General features: G+C 43.5%; 1 protein-coding gene across 1 annotated transcript in view; it reads right to left on the bottom strand.

The window, feature by feature from the left end:
* The window catches only part of LOC306921294 (voltage-dependent T-type calcium channel subunit alpha-1I-like), a gene marked incomplete at both ends in the record, with an annotated part of 148,815 nt that overhangs the window by 28,911 nt on the left and 100,107 nt on the right, over positions 1-19,797 (bottom strand). The window contains 7 exons of the mRNA XM_079498403.1: positions 3,457-3,527; positions 5,607-5,740; positions 8,039-8,148; positions 9,120-9,271; positions 13,329-13,521; positions 18,595-18,684; positions 19,224-19,349. Of these exons, the coding sequence (XP_079354529.1) occupies positions 3,457-3,527; positions 5,607-5,740; positions 8,039-8,148; positions 9,120-9,271; positions 13,329-13,521; positions 18,595-18,684; positions 19,224-19,349 (876 nt within the window). The remainder of the gene's footprint in view (positions 1-3,456; positions 3,528-5,606; positions 5,741-8,038; positions 8,149-9,119; positions 9,272-13,328; positions 13,522-18,594; positions 18,685-19,223; positions 19,350-19,797) is intronic.

Here is a 19,797-nt window from a genome sequence, read left to right on the forward strand (position 1 = left end):
TTTGTTTGATTGGTTGATGAGTATGCACCTATTCATGAATACCAGCTCGGTGAGCCTGGGCGGGATTCTAAGTTTGTGACAAATGGCCCATATGGTAATTTATCAGTCGCTGACAGTGCAGAGTTGTGTGATGTTCAATTTTGTCTGAACTTTGTTTGTGTCTCCTGTGATGCATTGTTTTGGCAATGCAGATTGGGTCGTTTACCAAATCATGGCGCCAAAGTTATTCACAAACATGATGTGAGTATCTGGAGGGTATGCCATCATCCACCTCCTGGCCCAGTCACGGACAGCCCTCAACACTGCCAATCCCCCGGCTAGCTACACAAGGCCCGCCGAGTCCCATGTGCCCAAATAGTTTCCATCTAGGTAGGTTTCTGACTTAGAGGCGTTTAGTTCTAAGCCTGCAGATGGTAGCGTCACCCCATTGGCTCCTCAGCACATGCATCAAGAAGGCACGGAGCACACTTTTCCTTTGTTGAGTGTCTCCCGCGAGGCAAGAACACTTCCATTCATTCCCTGAATTCAGGTCACACATAGTGGCTTGGGTCTTTGATGAGAGGATTCTTTTGGCTTTGGTCTGTGGTGCTTGACTTTTCTGTTCACATGCTGTTATTCCCTCTCCGTCTGCATTCCTTTAAATTGGCTCCTATAGGTTCAGTGGTTGCTGTGGGGATGGCTTGTGGACCGGTAGGTTGTGGTATTTACCTTATTGTGTAGTCCGCCATCAATCATTTGTAATCCATGTGGGACAACTGTCTTATATGGCAGACCCAAACACTGGGTCGGGACCCATCTGTGGGTCGCGGACACATTTTTATGCATCCCTTTATTCATTTTTTGTTTCCTACATTTTGTTTTTAATTATTATTATTATTATAATTATTATAATTATTATAATTATAATTATTTATTATTTGGTGTTAGCATTATGTTATGCTTTAGCTGTTGAAAAATAGCAGATCTACAAGCTCACCGAGTGGCGCGATACGAGCTTGTAGGTCTGCTATTTTTTTTAAATCGAAGAACGACTGACATAGAAACAGCTTTTTCAGAAAAAAGTACACTCCTCTTCCTCCTCCTCTCCAAACATGGGATAAACCTGCCACCCGTTACACACATAATAGGGAAATTCAAGTCGCTCACTACAATTTCAAACAGACATGTAGCCAACCATGTGACAACTCCAGGCTTTCACAGCCTGTGATAGGCCGGGAAAAAATAGGTAAAGGACTCCCCGGGGCATAATAGAAGGCACTGAGCAGAACATCATTAGCTAATTCACCTCGTAGCAGCGCAATGGGGCCAGAGGGAATCCAAGCAGTTCCAGAGTATGCTCATGGAACACGCCACTGTGGAATACCATTAGGTAGGCAAATAAACGTGAATGGTTAAAAGACAGAGAGAGTGTGAGAGAGTGAGAGAGAGAGAGAGAGAGAGAGAGAGAGAGAGAGAGAGAGAGAGAGAGAGAGAGAGAGAGAGAGAGAGATATTACCTTGGGGGGGACTAGGTATCACTGCAGGGGATGGGGTGCTGGCAGAGCAAGAAGGAAAAACGATAGGGAGATGGATGTACAGAGAGAAGGAGGTGTGTGTGTGTGTGTGTGTGTGTGTGTGTGTGTGTGTGTGTGTGTGTGTGTGTGTGTGTGTGTGTGTGTGTGTGTGTGAGAGAGAGAGAGAGAAAGGGGGAGAGAGAGAGTGCAAGTACAGAGTCGGAGATTCCCTGTTACTGTTCCAAATGTGCATATTAACATTCCCAGCAGACAGACCCATGGCTTTGCCAGAAGCACTTTGCAGCATTATAGCTTAAGCCTCGCCACTGTCTTTTGATCTGTGGAGCAGCAGGGAGAACGAGTGTACACTATACAGCAATGAGGGTGGAAAGGCACTTTTGTGCTGAGAAAGTGACAAAAGAGGTGATCTGCCACGCAAGCATTGGAACTGCAACTAGGCAACAGAAGCTGTCGAAAATAGACTGATTTCACGTTGGTCGTCATAGTGAATGAGCGTGTCTGAAGCGTGTGCTCTGAAAACCTTAGTTTAGTTTGCATACGGTTCCTCTCTGTATTATAGCCTACAGACAGTACAGTGTTTTGAAACTGAAAAGTGTTTAAAGAGATCTATAAGTGATAATATATGCAGTGTTTAAATCGATCTATAAGCTCACATAAACACAATGTATCGTGGTGCAATGCATTGTGAGCTTGTAACTGTACATCTGCTATTTTTTGCAAAACACAGGATATCACCTTTTACGCCTCGCCCAAGGGCGATTTCATGTTATATGCAACGCAGAAATATCATGATGCTTTCATTTTAAATGTAGGATCGTTTTAACTTGATTTTGTACTCTCTTTTCATTTGTACTTTATATTAAGAAGAGAAAAGAGCAGGACTGATCTTGTACCATTTGCAAGTTTGCCATTGTACAATGTAATGTGTGACAGGCGACAGCTCAAAATCATTCTGACACTTCAAAGGACCCCTTTTGTCACATTGGAGACACCAAATCATGGGCCTGAGCCAAGACAATTTCACCAAATAACACAATAAAGAACCAAAAAACACATCCAGGTCAGTCTGCCTGAGCAATAGAACAGACTGAAGTACAGAAAAGAAAAGAAGTGAAAGCGCTTGAGTTTGCTCTTCAAACTACAAAGGAAGAAATAACCACCCCAGAGGTTTAGTTTGTTTATTTTTTGACAGTTTATGGTTAAGCTCAAACCTGTGGGCTGCGCAGACTCACGTGGAGCAAAACATTTAAATGTGTGTTGTTATTATTCTTTATTAATATTCTTTTCATAATAATACAAATACATTTTTGGGCATGTGATCGTTTATTTATTTTTTTAATATAAATTGTATTTTGTTATGAACTTGATCTGCTATTTTCGCTATCCGTCATACGACAAAGTGCAGTGTGTATACATACAGCTTAAGTGGTTAAATCAGAATGGCCAGTCCAGAACTTGGTATTATTGTTTGCCCCATTCTTCCCTTATTCCTTCTCCTTCCAAAAGCAAAGATGAAAGGCTGGCAGGAGAGACTGAGGCACAATAGTAAGACTTCTGGTGGGATTCAATCCCAGGCTAGAAGGGCTTTTGGTGGTTGGTACAACTACCTCCATAATGCAACTGCTGCAGAGGAAAGAACACTTCCAACGGTTCTTGGCTTGAGCACGGCAGAGGAAAATAAAAAGTTGCACAAGCCGTCATCTTTTTTAATAAATGAGGGTAATGTTCAGAAGTTATCAAGATAGCGTTGGGGGCAACATTATAGTCATAACCCCACTTCCAGAAGCTCATCATTTTAAACGTGCTTTTAATGTCAAAGCTCATTTTTCATCCCTCAACTCCTAATTAACTCCTGTGTGTCCTTGTGATAAGCACTGTAGTGTGTGTGTGCATGTGAGTGCATGCGTGTGCGTGTGCATGTGAGTGCATGCGTGTGAACATACCTGTGGCAGAGCTTGTACCACTGTGTCAAGAAGTGCTCTCATTCCAGTTGCCATCTTCAACAGCTTCAACACTGGAGAGAGAGAGAGAGCAGAAGGTAAGGGGAGTCTGAGTTACCATTAAAGAAAAGTGTGTGTGTGCGTGCGTGCGTGCGTGCGTGCGTGCGTGCGTGCGTGCGTGTGTGCGAGCAATAGAGAGAGAAACAACCAATCGATTCACCCAGACCCTATAGAATTCCCAGTGGTCCAATTTCAAGGGGATATGGTGAAAAGCTGTGTGTGGCCATGCATTGACCAGGGAAAACCATGAGCCATATTGTCATAGAAAACAGCAACAGCTGACAGATGATTCATAACCACGGCACTACCCTAGCCACACTGGAAGTAAAGCCCCATGGGAGCTGGAGTCCTACACGGATAGAGAGCATACATGCCTGATGAAACCATGAATAATCAACCAGGAGTGGACAACACAGCTTCAACAGGCTGCCATTTTCTCCAAACATGCAAGACAGGCAACATAAAAAAGCACTTGTTCGTTTGGCTCAAATATATTATTGTAAATTAAACGTTTGTAAAGTGTAGCTGCATTTAGAATTCCGTCTTTACTCACTGAGCAACTTAGATTTGTGTAACTTCGGAGAGCTGTGATGTCATCAAATATTCTGTTTCGTTTCCTTCTTTCCTCTGGCCTGACAAGCTATAGTTAACATTCACTGCATGGGTGTTGGAACAACTAGAGGGGAGAAAGGGGATCAGTAAAGCAGACCCCACACTCCTTCAAATAGCCTAGCGCTGCACTCCTACAGTAGCTGCCCTGTTAATTCCACCCATCAGCTGTTGTTTAATTAGCATATTACCCATGGGCCCATTCAGCGGGTCCCTGGGCAGCATAACACAGGCAGAGGGTGGTGATGAGAGGAGGGGGATTAAGTGTGATTGTGGTAATTAGCCTTTCTTCCCCTCAGTGAGAAGTTAAGACAGTCTGCAGAGAAAACGGCTGGCCAAACCTATATGGCTGGCTTTCATTCGAATAACAGAGTTTATTGGAAAAATGGGAACATAACGGGAGAGATTAAAAGAGAAATTGGATGTCAGCAGTCTCTTTATTCACAGCATAGCAAATGGTGCATCCATATAGCGCCTTTCTCAAAAGAGCTTTACAATTCACACACCGACGCGCCAACCTGTTCATCGGGAGCAGTTCAGGTTCGTTCAGGTGTCTTGCTCATAAGAACACTTCAACCTGAGCTTGGGATCAACCCCGTAACCTTCCGATTCCCAAGCAGCTGCTCAACCTCCGGAGCCACTGCCACTCCACAAAGAAGAGGTCATAGAGGAATAATGTAACTGCTCTAGTCCAGTGGTTCCCAAACACTGGGTCGGGACCCATTTGTGGGTCTTGGACACATTTTTATATTATTGAAAAACATAAAAAATATGTTTAACCCATTCAGGCCTGACGTCGAAATTAAAAAAAAAAAGTTTTCTAAATCATGACAATTTTTGGAAAGAAAAAGGCACATTTTAACGATTTTTCAAAAATAGCAGACCTACAAGTTCATAGCGCGCCACTCGGTGGCGCGCTATGAGCTTGTAGATCTGCTATTTTTCAATAGCTAAATTATAACATAATGTTTAAAACACCAAAAGGGGTTCCCGCCCAAAATGGGTTAATGGTTAATGTGGTTAAACGCTAACGTGACATGGATGCGTTCCAGGTCTCAATGGATTAAGTCATAACTTTTCAATTTTTCTAAAGTATTTCTTAAATAAAATAAATCTAATCTTTCCATAAATAAATGTAATTTAAAGTAGTGAAAATAGCAGATCCGCAACGGACCGGAAAGGGACACGTTGTGAACATGTAGATCTGATCTCATTTCTGTTTTGGGTCTTGAGCTAAAACGTTTGCAAACCATTGGTCTATTCTGCAAACTGTGTGTGTGCGTGTGTTGTGAAGAGGTTCTCTATTTCCTTAGAGGCATCTCTACATATTAGTTGAAGGACTGTATATAGGAGCTGGTTTATGAGGGACGAATGGTGCTATCACACTTGAATCCTATAGTATTTCTCGGATTGGGATGGTTTGTGTGCGTGTGTGTATGTGTGTGTGTGTGTGTGTGTGTGTGTGGCTGCGTGCGTGCGTGTACCTCGTGCTATCCTCAGCACCCTCATGATCCTGATGATGGTGGGGTTGATGGGGAGGGAAGCGTTGTAGTCAATCTCTTCCAGGATGATCCCCATCACTGACAGTAACACTATGGCCAGGTCTAGCTGGTTCCACCTACACACACACACACACACACACACACACACACACACACACACACACACACACACACACACACACACACACACACACACACACACACACACACACACACACACACACACACACACACACACACACACACACACACACACACACACACACACACACACACACACACACACACACACACACACACACACACACACACACAGTAGTGGAAAAAGTTTGTTTGCTGGAGTTAAATTGCAATACAAAAAAAGACATGGGAAAGCCAACATCTTAACCCGCTAGACAAAAGTGAATTAACTATAACCTGGGGGAGGTATTAGACTTTCAGGCTGACCGGTGTGAGCCACTCTCACCTCTGCATCACTGCCTCTGTGCCCATGTTGGATGTTACAAAGTCAAGCACATGGTGCTTTGGATTGGACACTAGATGCACTCCTGTCGTCTGTAGTTTGAGACCGAGAGACCACAGCATAAAACAGATTGTAGCTTTATCTGTGTCAGTGTCAGAAAGGGCACGCACACTCCAATGAGGAGCAGGCAATGGACAACACATACCTAGTCCTCATAATTACACTGACATTTATTACTGCACCTCCGATGAAGGAACATCAGCCAACATGTTGTCGGGGTAATAAATGCCACTGTAATTACGAGTTTCTGTCAGATTGCAAATATATTAGCATTTCATTTGGCAGTGTGGTTCTGCCTCCACAAAGCTCCATATCAGTGTGGTTCTGCCTCCACAAAGCTCCATATCAGTGTGGTTCTGCCTCCACAAAGCTCCATATCAGTGTGGTTCTGCCTCCACAACGCTCCATATCAGTGTGGTTCTGCCTCCACAAAGCTCCATATCAGTGTGGTTCTGCCTCCACAACGCTCCATATCAGTGTGGTTCTGCCTCCACCATGCTCCATATCAGTGTGGTTCTGCCTCCACAACGCTCCATATCAGTGTGGTTCTGCCTCCACAAAGCTCCATATCAGTGTGGTTCTGCCTCCACAAAGCTCCATATCAGTGTGGTTCTGCCTCCACAAAGCTCCATATCAGTGTGGTTCTGCCTCCACAAAGCTCCATATCAGTGTGGTTCTGCCTCCACAAAGCTACATATCAAATATGTGTAAGCAGGACACAGAGCTCAGAGAGCCTATCACCCCCTATGAGGCAGAACATAATGATACTCATATATATATATATATATATATATATATATATATATATATATATATATATACATACACAGAGCTCAGAGAGCCTATCACCCCCTATGAGGCAGAACATAATGATACTCATATATATATATATATATATTATAAGAATGAAGAATCATAACCCGCAGTGACATGCTGTAGAGTGAAGACCTAAATGATACAACAGGAAGAGGCTGTGGTGGAGGTGGAGGTATAGTTTGTAGTGGTGAGGGATGCTCAGCATGTAACAATGTAACAGTGAGTGTTTGGTCTGCTTACATTGATATTGTAATTTGAACTGGGGACCCCCCCCCCCACACCCTGACAAGCACATTACATGGAATTGTATGAGTTGAGGCACTGATTTTATTTTGAACGCCTCGCAACGCTATTTTCATTTCACATTTTTCACAAGTTTAATAGGATGTTGATTACGTTTGACACATTGTAAATGGCTTGACTGATGCACTTCCACACTCCCAACTCCAATGAAGTTTATGTGCCAGTAAATACTTTTTAAACAAGTCAGAAGTGTAATGGTTCTGGGCTGAGCAGTGGAATGTCTGCTTCCTGCGACTCAGTGGCGTTCGAGAGGCATATCGAACGTTTTTAATCGTAAATCATGTCACCCTCGCCTGTCACATCAAATGTCTGACTCTTGGCCAGAATCTGGTTATGTGGTTATTGATTGAGACACATGATTACATATTATTCCTCACGCGTTTCATATGACGAGCAGCCATATCAAACACAGACAACCTACAGTACGTCTCGTGCACGAGTGAAATAATTCTGTGTGAATTGATGAAGTCATCCAGCATGCAGACTTGGTCCTGCCCCCAGTTCCACACAAGGGTCACACACACACACACACACACACACACACACACACACACACACACACACACACACACACACACACACACACACACACACACACACACACACACACACACACACACACACACACACACACACACACACACACACACACACACACACACACACACACAGCCTCAAAGCATGTACATTAGCATTTTGTACATTTAGCTTTTCTTATTCGGAACATCAAAGATATTCATTATTATATTCCGACACAGGACCTCGTTTGTACCTTTCCTTGAAGAAGCGCCGGAGGCCAAAGGCGACTAGCTTGAGAGTGGACTCGATCACAAAGGTGGAGGTGAAGACGTAGTTGCAGTACTTCAATGCCAAATCTAGAGACTGAGAGAATGAGAGAGAGAGAGAGAGAGAGAGAGAGAGAGAGAGAGATGCACATTTTCTCGAATCACTAATCATTTTTCTTTTCTTTTTTTTACACAATTGTATTGCTTTGGTAATAATAGTCTTCCTGATTACGCATTTTTTGAATTGCAATTGAATGACTGTGTGAGAAAGATTGTGGTGTGTCTGCGTTGGCATTATGGGAGCTGTTTGTCATGGCAATAGAGCCCATTTACTGATATCCAACTGGATTGGAAGAGAGGCTTCACCGGAACAAATTTAATTACCCTAGTTTTAAGAGAGGCAAACATCAGACAAAAACACAGCTATATTTAGCCTTATAGTTATAGACAGTGTCTGTCCAAACATCACCACACAGTGTGTATAGTAGGGCCAGGACGGTTAGCTCAACCGTCTGGGCACCTAGGCTGCTGAGCCAGCCTGACAGCGTGCCGTGGGTTCGACTCCCGATCCCGACGGCCTTTGCCGTGTCTTCCCCCCATCTCTCTCCCTATTTTCAGTTGTCAGTCTACTTTCAACCTATCAATAAAGGCAGAAAAAGCAAAAAAATATCTTAAAAATAAAAAGTGTGTATAGTATAGTACTTGTTTGTTTAGCCTTATGTAGTCACAAAGACAACAAGAAAATATAATTTGATCAACATCATCACCGTGGCACTCGTTTAATAATAATAATAATATCTGGGACTTATATACGTAGCGCTTTTCTTGATACCCAAAGACGCTTTACATGTGTGGGGGCCGGGGGGGGGGGGGGGGACATAAGAAAAAGTTTGACATCATGACACAAATTGCACGCACGCACACACACACACACGCGCGCACGCACGCACGCACGCACGCACACGCACACACACACACACACACACACACACACACACACACACACACACACACACACACACACACACACAGGGCCAGATAGCCAGGTACTGTATGTACAGTATGTACCTTTGGCTGGCTGTAGTGCTCCAGAGACATGGTGATTACATTGACGCAGATGACCAAGGTGATGACCAGGTCCAGGTAGTGGCTGGTGCACAGGGTGTGGATGGCTAGCCGGGCTTCGCCGTATGACGCATAGTACGGCACCTTCTGGGCCTCTGGCAGTGGTGGTGAAAAAGTACTCACATCTGTTAGGCTCTTAAGTAAAAGTATCAATACTGCAATGTAGGAATACTCTGTTACAAGTAAAAGTCCGGAATTTAAAATGTAGTTGAGGAAAAATACAAAAGTATTGGTATCAAAAAATTACTTAAAAGTACCAAAAGTAGAAAGTAGGCAGAATGTCCCATTTCACAAGTTTTCAAAATGTTCATTGGTTAAAATACCGGTAAGTGTTAAAAAGCTCTATATTGTGATAGTACTCATTGCTATAGAGTGTTTGTTCAGTAAGTCTCTCCATGTCTCTCCATTAAACAGAAAATGCATTTTTCAGAAAATTAAACTGAGATAGCAATTGTATCCAATCAGGATAGAGAACGCAGTCAGGATACAGATTAAACAAGTGGAATTACAAGTGATGACACAAAGAAATGAGCAGACAAAATTGGATCTGGAACACTATACAAACTAAGCTCATAAATAGCTCTCTCCTGATTTGCTGAAATCTTGTCACCAACATGAAAATGTTTTTTCTGTTACAGTAATTACTGTAAAGATCTGGAGAGACGGGAGACCTTACTACTTACTGAACAAACACTCTACAGCAATGATTTCTATCAGAATATAGTGATGCAACAATTTAACAAAAAACTTTTTGTTTTAAGCAAAAAATAGCTAAACAATTGCAGTTGAGTAAAAGTACTGATATTTGCTTCTGAGATGTAATTGAGTAGAAGTACTGAGTGAGAGTACAGAGAGAGAGAGAGAGAGAGAGAGAGAGAGAGAGACGGTGGAGGCATGAGAGGTTGTGAGGAGTGGTGTGATGACGGTGAAGGACTGCAAAAAGGATTGCAAGGGCGGGAATATGACAAAAAATGTTATATAGAGAAAGAGACGTATAGAAAAGGAGCGGCACAGATTTTAGAGAAGAGAAGACAGCGAGAATGGGAAGCGATATGTGTGGGGGGGTGAATAGACACTGTTCTGGAAAAAAGTAAATGGAACATTTAAAGCCAGCTGAACAGACAGGATGAAAGCAGTAAAAGTAGAAAGACAATGTAGGAGGGATGACGATAATGTGAGTTAACATTACAAGTGAACGGGGATGGAGTTAACATTATAGTTATATCATCCTCTCAAACACATAAATACTGTGCACTTTGTTAACCAGGATCCTAGGGGTTCTGTGGCTACTTGGTAAGTTGGTCCCCTCATTTTTTCCCATCTACACCAGTCTCACAACAATGCCCTGCACCGTGTTGTGAGCTTGTAGGTCTGTTATTTATGCCGCATGTCCACCTTTATGACACACCCGGAATAGTGACGCTAAGGTTCATGTGGTTATCTGCACACAGGATTCAAGTAAATTATACAACAGGTCGTTTCGAGGAAGCAATCTGAAACAGCCTTCTAGCCATGGATCAAACGAGCACCACTCCACACCTAATCAAAACAAAGAATTCAGCTGCTCTGTTTTCCCAGAGCGCTAGCAAACTCGGTGGCTAGGCTAGCTATAGTTTCTTGGGACATTTGTGGTCGTAGTGACTACATCGGTCATTAAAAAAATATGTAATAGCGATTTTCTTAGTTTTAAGGGTAACTGTTGTCTAATTGCAATATTACACGAGAGGGTGTGGTTTAACGTTATTATATTGCCACTTCAGTGATGCTTGCGGAACTCGACTACATCTCATTCCTGACCGCATCACTGTCGTGGCAATAATCACGTTAAACCACACCCTCTTGTGTAATATTGCTTAATTATGTAGCCTGCGAGTTAGTTCAGGCAGTATACAGTCGAGAGGTTAACACGCATGATTTGGGAAGCTCTGTGTGGGAGATATACTGTACAGTATGTTACGTGTCAAGCATCTGATCAGTTAAGATCACTTGATTCATTGCACTTCCTTCCGTTGAGGGTGTGGCCACTGATGTGCTTTGTTTTCTCCGGTTTGCAATTGACGTATATCTGCCTGCTCATAAATGGTTGTCTGCTAATGTGCTGAGCAGGGAGTAAATTCATAATAATGATAATATAAGCAGAGCCTGAACGCCATCAAATATAGTATTCACACAAATATAATATTCACACATTCTTGGTCTCAATCTATTCGTGAGTTATCTGACTGAATTTCTCTCTCTAGGTCGTCCTCAGACGAGCCCTCCATCATCGCTTCCAGTCATCCCGGTTCTCTCTCCATACATCTGGCCACGGTACGCTTGGTACGCTTAGATACTAACATGTGGCATTTGGAAAAGAGATACAGCCAGAAAGGCATGCGGAAATAAGCCTCGTCACCCCCAAAGCCCAAAAGTTAACTCAATTTAACTTTTTTCTTGTTTTATGTTCAACAGTATGTTTTTAAAAATCTCCTTCTTGTAATTCTGCCTGATGTCTATCTTTGCGTGATTTTTTTTACTGCTCCGCTCCCTCTGTCTTAATGAATTTCCCTCTATCACTGCGTGTCATGTCAACCCCCAGGGGATTATTCCTCATTTTCAGAGTTCATCCACCAAGCACTGTATTCTGCCCCTCCTCTTCTCTGGAAGTCATAATTGGTCTCCCTATCATCTCTCTCTAACCCAATAAGACCCGAGGCCCATTCTCCAAATGCCTTCTAAATCATCTCGCCCATTTTTGTGCCAAGGACCCCTCAACAAAACATTTTCAAATACTTTCAAGATTTTTCAAAAACATAAAAAAATAGCAGATATAAAAGCTCACAGTGGGGCACGAAGCTTATCTACTATTTTTGAGAACCACTGGTATAAAACAAAAAGTGTTTTCTGAGAAACTCGTGTTGCTATAGCTGAAATCACTGTGACTAGTCACTAGTCAATGACTACACACTGTGTGTAGTGTGATTAGTTTGTTTTGAGTTTTGAGGAAGCATTGGTTCTGTCCATTATGTTCATTTTCAGTATGAAAAATGTAAGTGTAGAGACTTGATAGGTACTTTAACACAAAGTGTCACTGTGTCGTTATTTTCTACCAAAGTAACATTACTTTTGCCTTTACCTGATGTGCAAGGTCTAGCTGAAAATGGGCTGTCGTAGAAAGTGTCATTCATCACCCATTTTTATATGAAGATATTTTGGGGGTCTTTTTTCAGCAGATTTTATTAAGACAGGAAAAGGGGAGGAGAGATATACGAGTGATGCGAGACATGAGTCATGACAGGAGCTACATTTAAACTCATCATGTGGTACTGGTTATACAAAGGCATCTCACATCCAAGACTTATTAACCGCCCGCACGCACGCACGCACGCACGCACGCACACACACACACAGTGATGTTCAGCCAACACTGTCAGACTTATTCAGATATCAGTGACATTTGAATGACTTTGGACCAAATGAAAACAAACGTGAAATCTAAAAATAAGACATAAAAAGCCATGCATTGACGGTAGTATGGTCTCTCAACCCTTTTGTCTTGACGTCTGTCTCTCTTTTATCTACCATTGTGTTCATCTCTTCCCTCTCTGCTCTCTGACCTTACTGCTCATCTTCATGTTCCATGTACCTCTGTCTTTTCTCATCCCACTGTTTTGCTTCGTCCACCTGCCCTCCTCCATCACTCATTTTCATCTTCCTCCCCTATACCTTTCTGTTCCTTGCACCTCTCAAGTCTCTACTCTTCATCTTTCTGTCTTGATCTCTCGATTCCACAACTTCTAATCCCCGTAATCCATCCATGCCATTTCTCTCCCTTTTTACCCTTCAGGTCCTACCCCCCTTAATCTTCTCTCGTCTCTCCTTCATCCTCCATGTGCTACTCCTCCTCGTCCCTTTGTGTCTCACTCATTTGTCTTCCCAGTGCACCCTCTGTCCCAGTCTCTGTAACGCTCCTTTGTACCCCACAACCTTAGCTTCTTCTCCTTCCCCGTGAGACATTGCCCCTCTCTTCGTCTCTTATGTCTTTCTATCTCTTCACGCACGCACGCACGCACGCACGCACGCACGCATGCACGCACATACACACACACACACACACACCCTCGCCATCCACTCATCACTTCATTCCGCTCCTTTTCTCTCCCCATCACTTACTCCTTCTCTTTTTCTCCAAGCGCCGCTGGCGTTTCTCCTCGCGCTGTCGCGCCTCCTCCACCTCCTGGTGCTGCCGGCACTTGTGGAAGTTCTCCACCACCACGCCCACAAACATGTTGAGCACGAAGAAACTGACGATGAGCAGGAAGGAGATGAAATACAGCAGCATCCAGGGGTTGTTGTTGATCGACGGCTGGGGTAGAGGAAGAGGAAGATAAGAGGGTAGGAAGAGGAGGATAGGAGAGGGTGTGGGATGAGAGGAGGAGGAGGAGGAGGAGTAGAGTGTTTGAGGTGAGGATACAGGAATGAAGAGGACAGGAGAATGTGTAGAGAAAGATCAGAAAAGATGGCAGGGAGATTGAAGGACAAACAAGAAAAGGAAAATAAACAGTGAGAGGTGATTGGTCAGAGACAGATTTCATGTGCTTATATATTTGATGTGATAAAACCAGAGATGAAAGTTGCACTCTTCTTTTAAAGTTGAGTGTACTGTGGGATAGCAATAATTAAAATAGTGCGCAGTGTGAAGCTATACACATACATACACTCCCTAGATGCCAACGATGAACCTCTGCCCCACATTTTCCAGAACGGCCTGTTATAGCGCCACCAGGAGGCCGACTTTTGTAAAACAATTATTTTGATATTACTCCTCCATATTTTGTCCACAAATCCCGCAAATCGTTACACAGTATCTCTATAGTCATGTGCTCAAGACAGCTCTGTCTGATATTTCATAATCCATCCTGATTGGCTAACATTGGCTTTCAAAATTTGCAGGATTGGAAACAAAAAGCCTCAAATCATGAACGCAGCGTGCAATGTACGTGAAATCTTTCACAGACGTTCGTACTAGGCTGAGGAATATATCTCACCCTTTTCACATTGGCCTGTTATAGCGCCACCAACAGGTGGATTTTTGTAAAACACATTTTTGGAACGAAATGCCTCAAATCATCCAATTGCCATCCAAAGCACAAGAAGAAATGGCACCCTTTTCACATTGGCTTATTATAGCGCCACCAGGAGGCCACAACCTGAGCTGCCCTGGTGGAGACCTGTCCTATTATAGCGCCACCAGGAGGCCACAACCTGACCTGCCCTGGTGGAGACCTGTCCTATTATAGCGCCACCAGGAGGCCACAACCTGACCTGCCCTGGTGGAGACCTGTCCTATTATAGCGCCACCAGGAGGCCACAACCTGACCTGCCCTGGTGGAGACCTGTCCTATTATAGTGCCACCAGGAGGCCACAACCTGACCTGCCCTGGTGGAGACCTGTCCTATTATAGCGCCACCAGGAGGCCACAACCTGACCTGCCCTGGTGGAGACCTGTCCTATTATAGCGCCACCAGGAGGCCACAACCTGACCTGCCCTGGTGGAGACCTGTCCTATTATAGCGCCACCAGGAGGCCACAACCTGAACTGCCCTGGTGGAGACCTGTCCTATTATAGCGCCACCAGGAGGCCACAACCTGACCTGCCCTGGTGGAGACCTGTCCTATTATAGCGCCACCAGGAGGCCACAACCTGACCTGCCCTGGTGGAGACCTGTCCTATTATAGCGCCACCAGGAGGCCACAACCTGACCTGCCCTGGTGGAGACCTGTGCCCCGAGGTTATAGCGCCACCAGGAGGCCACAACCTGACCTGCCCTGGTGGAGACCTGTGCCCCGAGGGGCACTTTTTCTAGTTTAATCACTTTATGTCCTACAGACCAACCACTGCTGATGTCATCTCTCAAGAACAGATTCAGAGCTGTCCTACTGAATCTGTCGGCCAGGGCATTCAGAACGTGTGTACATTGTTATTAGTGGGAATGAAAACACAGGCAACCCACCAGAAGAGGAAGGCTGAGGGCGGACCAAAACGGCCAACATTCTCCTATCCACATTCTATTGTAGCTTGGGTTCCAGCCTGATTCGCTGCGTTCCGCGGATCTGAAAATGTCACTGCGCTAATCAGTCTGGAGAGTCTCCTATTCTCCACAGGTAGGCGGGACATATGCAGGCTGAAATGGAGCCGAGGCTTCGGATTGGTCTGTGGTGCGGGTTGAGGAAAAACACCAGTTGCACACTGCGCAGCTACTGCTGTTGTCCTGCAACGTCCCCTTATCATTCACTAAACTCACCCAACACAGCCGAATCAGGCTGGAACCCAGGCTAATTCTATTGGGCCCCAGAGGCAAATTCAAATGGAGACAAATAAATGTCTTTATAATAGCAGTCCTATTAAAAAACAACTAAAACAGTACTGTATTTGTGTTGAAAGCAACAAAGTAAGTAAGTGGAGTAAAAGTACAATATTTGCCTCTGAGATGGAGTGGAGAAGAAGTGCAATACTAGGGTAAATGTGCTTACAGTAGTTACTTTAGTGGTTAATGGCCTACCTGCTGGTCTATGCCCACAGCATCCAGCCCATGGTACATGATGTTACTTTAGTGGTTAATGGCCTACCTGATGGTCTATAGTAGTTACTTTAGTGGTTAATGGCCTACCTGCTGGTCTATAGTAGTTACTTTAGTGGTTAATGGCCTACCTGCTGGTCTATAGTAGTTACTTTAGTGGTTAATGGCCTACCTGCTGGTCTATAGTATAGTTACTTTAGTGGTTAATGGCCTACCTGCTGGTCTATAGTAGTTACGTTAGTGGTTAATGGCCTACCTTCTGGTCTATAGTAGTTACTTTAGTGGTTAATGGCCTACCTGCTGGTCTATAGTAGTTACGTTAGTGGTTAATGGCCTACCTGCTGGTCTATAGTAGTTACTGTAGTGGTTAATGGCCTACCTGCTGGTCTATAGTAGTTACTGTAGTGGTTAATGGCCTACCTGCTGGTCTATAGTAGTTACTTTAGTGGTTAATGGAATACCTGCTGGTCTATAGTATAGTTACTTTAGTGGTTAATGGCCTACCTGCTGGTCTATAGTATAGTTACTTTAGTGGTTAAGGGCCTACCTGCTGGTCTATAGTATAGTTACTTTAGTGGTTAATGGCCTACCTGCTGGTCTATAGTATAGTTACTTTAGTGGTTAATGGCCTACCTGCTGGTCTATAGTATAGTTACTTTAGTGGTTAATGGCCTACCTGCTGGTCTATAGTATAGTTACTTTAGTGGTTAAGGGCCTACCTGCTGGTCTATAGTAGTTACTTTAGTGGTTAATGGCCTACCTGCTGGTCTATAGTAGTTACGTTAGTGGTTAATGGCCTACCTGCTGGTCTATAGTAGTTACTTTAGTGGTTAATGGCCTACCTGCTGGTCTATAGTATAGTTACTTTAGTGGTTAATGGCCTACCTGCTGGTCTACAGTAGTTACGTTAGTGGTTAATGGCCTACCTGCTGGTCTATAGTATAGTTACTTTAGTGGTTAATGGCCTACCTGCTGGTCTATAGTATAGTTACTTTAGTGGTTAATGGCCTACCTGCTGGTCTATAGTAGTTACTTTAGTGGTTAATGGCCTACCTGCTGGTCTATAGTATAGTTACTTTAGTGGTGAATGGCCTACCTGCTGGTCTATAGTAGTTACTTTAGTGGTTAAGGGCCTACCTGCTGGTCTATAGTATAGTTACTTTAGTGGTTAATGGCCTACCTGCTGGTCTATAGTAGTTACTGTAGTGGTTAATGGCCTACCTGCTGGTCTATAGTAGTTACTTTAGTGGTTAATGGCCTACCTGCTGGTCTATAGTATAGTTACTTTAGTGGTTAATGGCCTACCTGCTGGTCTATAGTATAGTTACTTTAGTGGTTAATGGCCTACCTGCTGGTCTATAGTATAGTTACTTTAGTGGTTAAGGGCCTACCTGCTGGTCTATAGTATAGTTACTTTAGTGGTTAATGGCCTACCTGCTGGTCTATAGTAGTTACGTTAGTGGTTAATGGCCTACCTGCTGGTCTATAGTATAGTTACTTTAGTGGTTAAGGGCCTACCTGCTGGTCTATAGTAGTTACGTTAGTGGTTAATGGCCTACCTGCTGGTCTATAGTATAGTTACTTTAGTGGTTAATGGCCTACCTGCTGGTCTATAGTATAGTTACTTTAGTGGTTAAGGGCCTACCTGCTGGTCTATAGTATAGTTACTTTAGTGGTTAATGGCCTACCTGCTGGTCTATAGTAGTTACGTTAGTGGTTAATGGCCTACCTGCTGGTCTATAGTATAGTTACTTTAGTGGTTAAGGGCCTACCTGCTGGTCTATAGTAGTTACGTTAGTGGTTAATGGCCTACCTGCTGGTCTATAGTATAGTTACTTTAGTGGTTAATGGCCTACCTGCTGGTCTATAGTAGTTACGTTAGTGGTTAATGGCCTACCTGCTGGTCTATAGTATAGTTACTTTAGTGGTTAATGGCCTACCTGCTGGTCTATAGTAGTTACGTTAGTGGTTAAGGGCCTACCTGCTGGTCTATAGTATAGTTACTTTAGTGGTTAATGGCCTACCTGCTGGTCTATAGTAGTTACGTTAGTGGTTAATGGCCTACCTGCTGGTCTATAGTATAGTTACTTTAGTGGTTAATGGCCTACCTGCTGGTCTATAGTAGTTACTTTAGTGGTTAATGGCCTACCTGCTGGTCTATAGTATAGTTACTTTAGTAGTTAAGGGCCTACCTGCTGATCTATAGTAGTTACTTTAGTGGTTAATGGCCTACCTGCTGGTCTATAGTAGTTACGTTAGTGGTTAATGGCCTACCTGCTGGTCTATAGTAGTTACGTTAGTGGTTAATGGCCTACCTGCTGGTCTATAGTAGTTACTTTAGTGGTTAATGGCCTACCTGCTGGTCTATAGTAGTTACGTTAGTGGTTAATGGCCTACCTGCTGGTCTATAGTAGTTACTTTAGTGGTTAATGGCCTACCTGCTGGTCTATAGTAGTTACTTTAGTGGTTAATGGCCTACCTGCTGGTCTATAGTAGTTACTTTAGTGGTTAATGGCCTACCTGCTGGTCTATAGTAGTTACTTTAGTGGTTAATGGCCTACCTGCTGGTCTATAGTAGTTACTTTAGTGGTTAATGGCCTACCTGCTGGTCTATAGTAGTTACTTTAGTGGTTAATGGCCTACCTGCTGGTCTATAGTAGTTACTTTAGTGGTTAATGGCCTACCTGCTGGTCTATAGTAGTTACGTTAGTGGTTAATGGCCTACCTGCTGGTCTATGCCCACAGCATCCAGCCCATGGTACATGATGTTACTGTAGTGGTTAATGGCCTACCTGCTGGTCTATGCCCACAGCATCCAGCCCATGGTACATGATGTTACTTTAGGTTAATGGCCTACCTGCTGGTCTATGCCCACAGCATCCAGCCCATGGTACATGATGTTGACCCATCCATCTTTAGAGGCCAGGACAAACAAGGACATCAGTGCCTGGAAGAATACATGCATGACATTTTATACATTCATGTTGCCTGGAAGAACACATGCAGTGGGTGGAGTGGATGGAGTGTGTGTTACGACGTTCAATTCATTAGTTATTGGCATTTGAATATAGCTTGTTTCCACCAAAAATGCTGCCTAGGTTCTCACTCACAGGTTGCGGAAGAGCAATAAACACTGTAAATACCAAATGTGTATACGTCAATGTCAGTCTGTGGTGCGTTGGATTGAAATTACGTATATATACAACGGCAGTAGAAGAGTTAACTGGACACACACACACACACACACACACACACACACACACACACACACACACACACACACACACACACACACACACACACACACACACACACAGGGCAGCGGCTCCTTCTTGCCCTTGTTCTATATGTGCTAGCAGGTGTTTCGAAATGTATGAGTTCAGTGTCAATATGACACTCCAAGATGAATGCCCGCTATTTGTTTAACAGACAGAAGTGTATAGGGATTAGGGAAGCAAGACAACATTGTCTTTTCTCATACGGTACCTGTCCAAGGTTGTCGAAGTTGTATTTGTGATGAACCCATCGATAGTTTGACACCAGACAGTCTGATTTGTTGGTGATGTTCTTCACATCCATGCCCACACAGTAGTAGAACTTTCCTTTGAAGAGCTTGGGAGACACAGACACGTAATGCACGTCAAATGCACCAGTCACTAACCTTTCAGGTGTGCATCGGCTTTATTTTTTTAATTTTAAATTGTTATAAATCTGTATATCACTGTACTGTACACAAATTATTTTCCCTCCAGAGTAAGCTAGCTCCTCCAGAGGAAGGAATTAATTAGAGAGATGTGGAGTGGAGAACAGGGGAAATATCGCCCAAAAACATATGACATGGGAAAGTATATATCATATACTGTATTTCCTGCTGCATTTTTCCATCCTTTTAAGGGACAATGGATACAATGAATTAGTCTCAAAATTGACCACATCACTTATCTGTGACATCTAGGAATATGTTTTTGATATTTTATAACCTTTCAGTATTTGCTTGGTGTTTTTTGTCCATTTGTGCCTTTCCCAAAATCCACTCTGTCTCTCTGATCTCTCTCTTCCC

Source organism: Electrona antarctica, assembly GCF_951216825.1.
Source record: "Electrona antarctica genome assembly, chromosome: 4".
Classification (NCBI taxonomy): domain Eukaryota; kingdom Metazoa; phylum Chordata; class Actinopteri; order Myctophiformes; family Myctophidae; genus Electrona; species Electrona antarctica.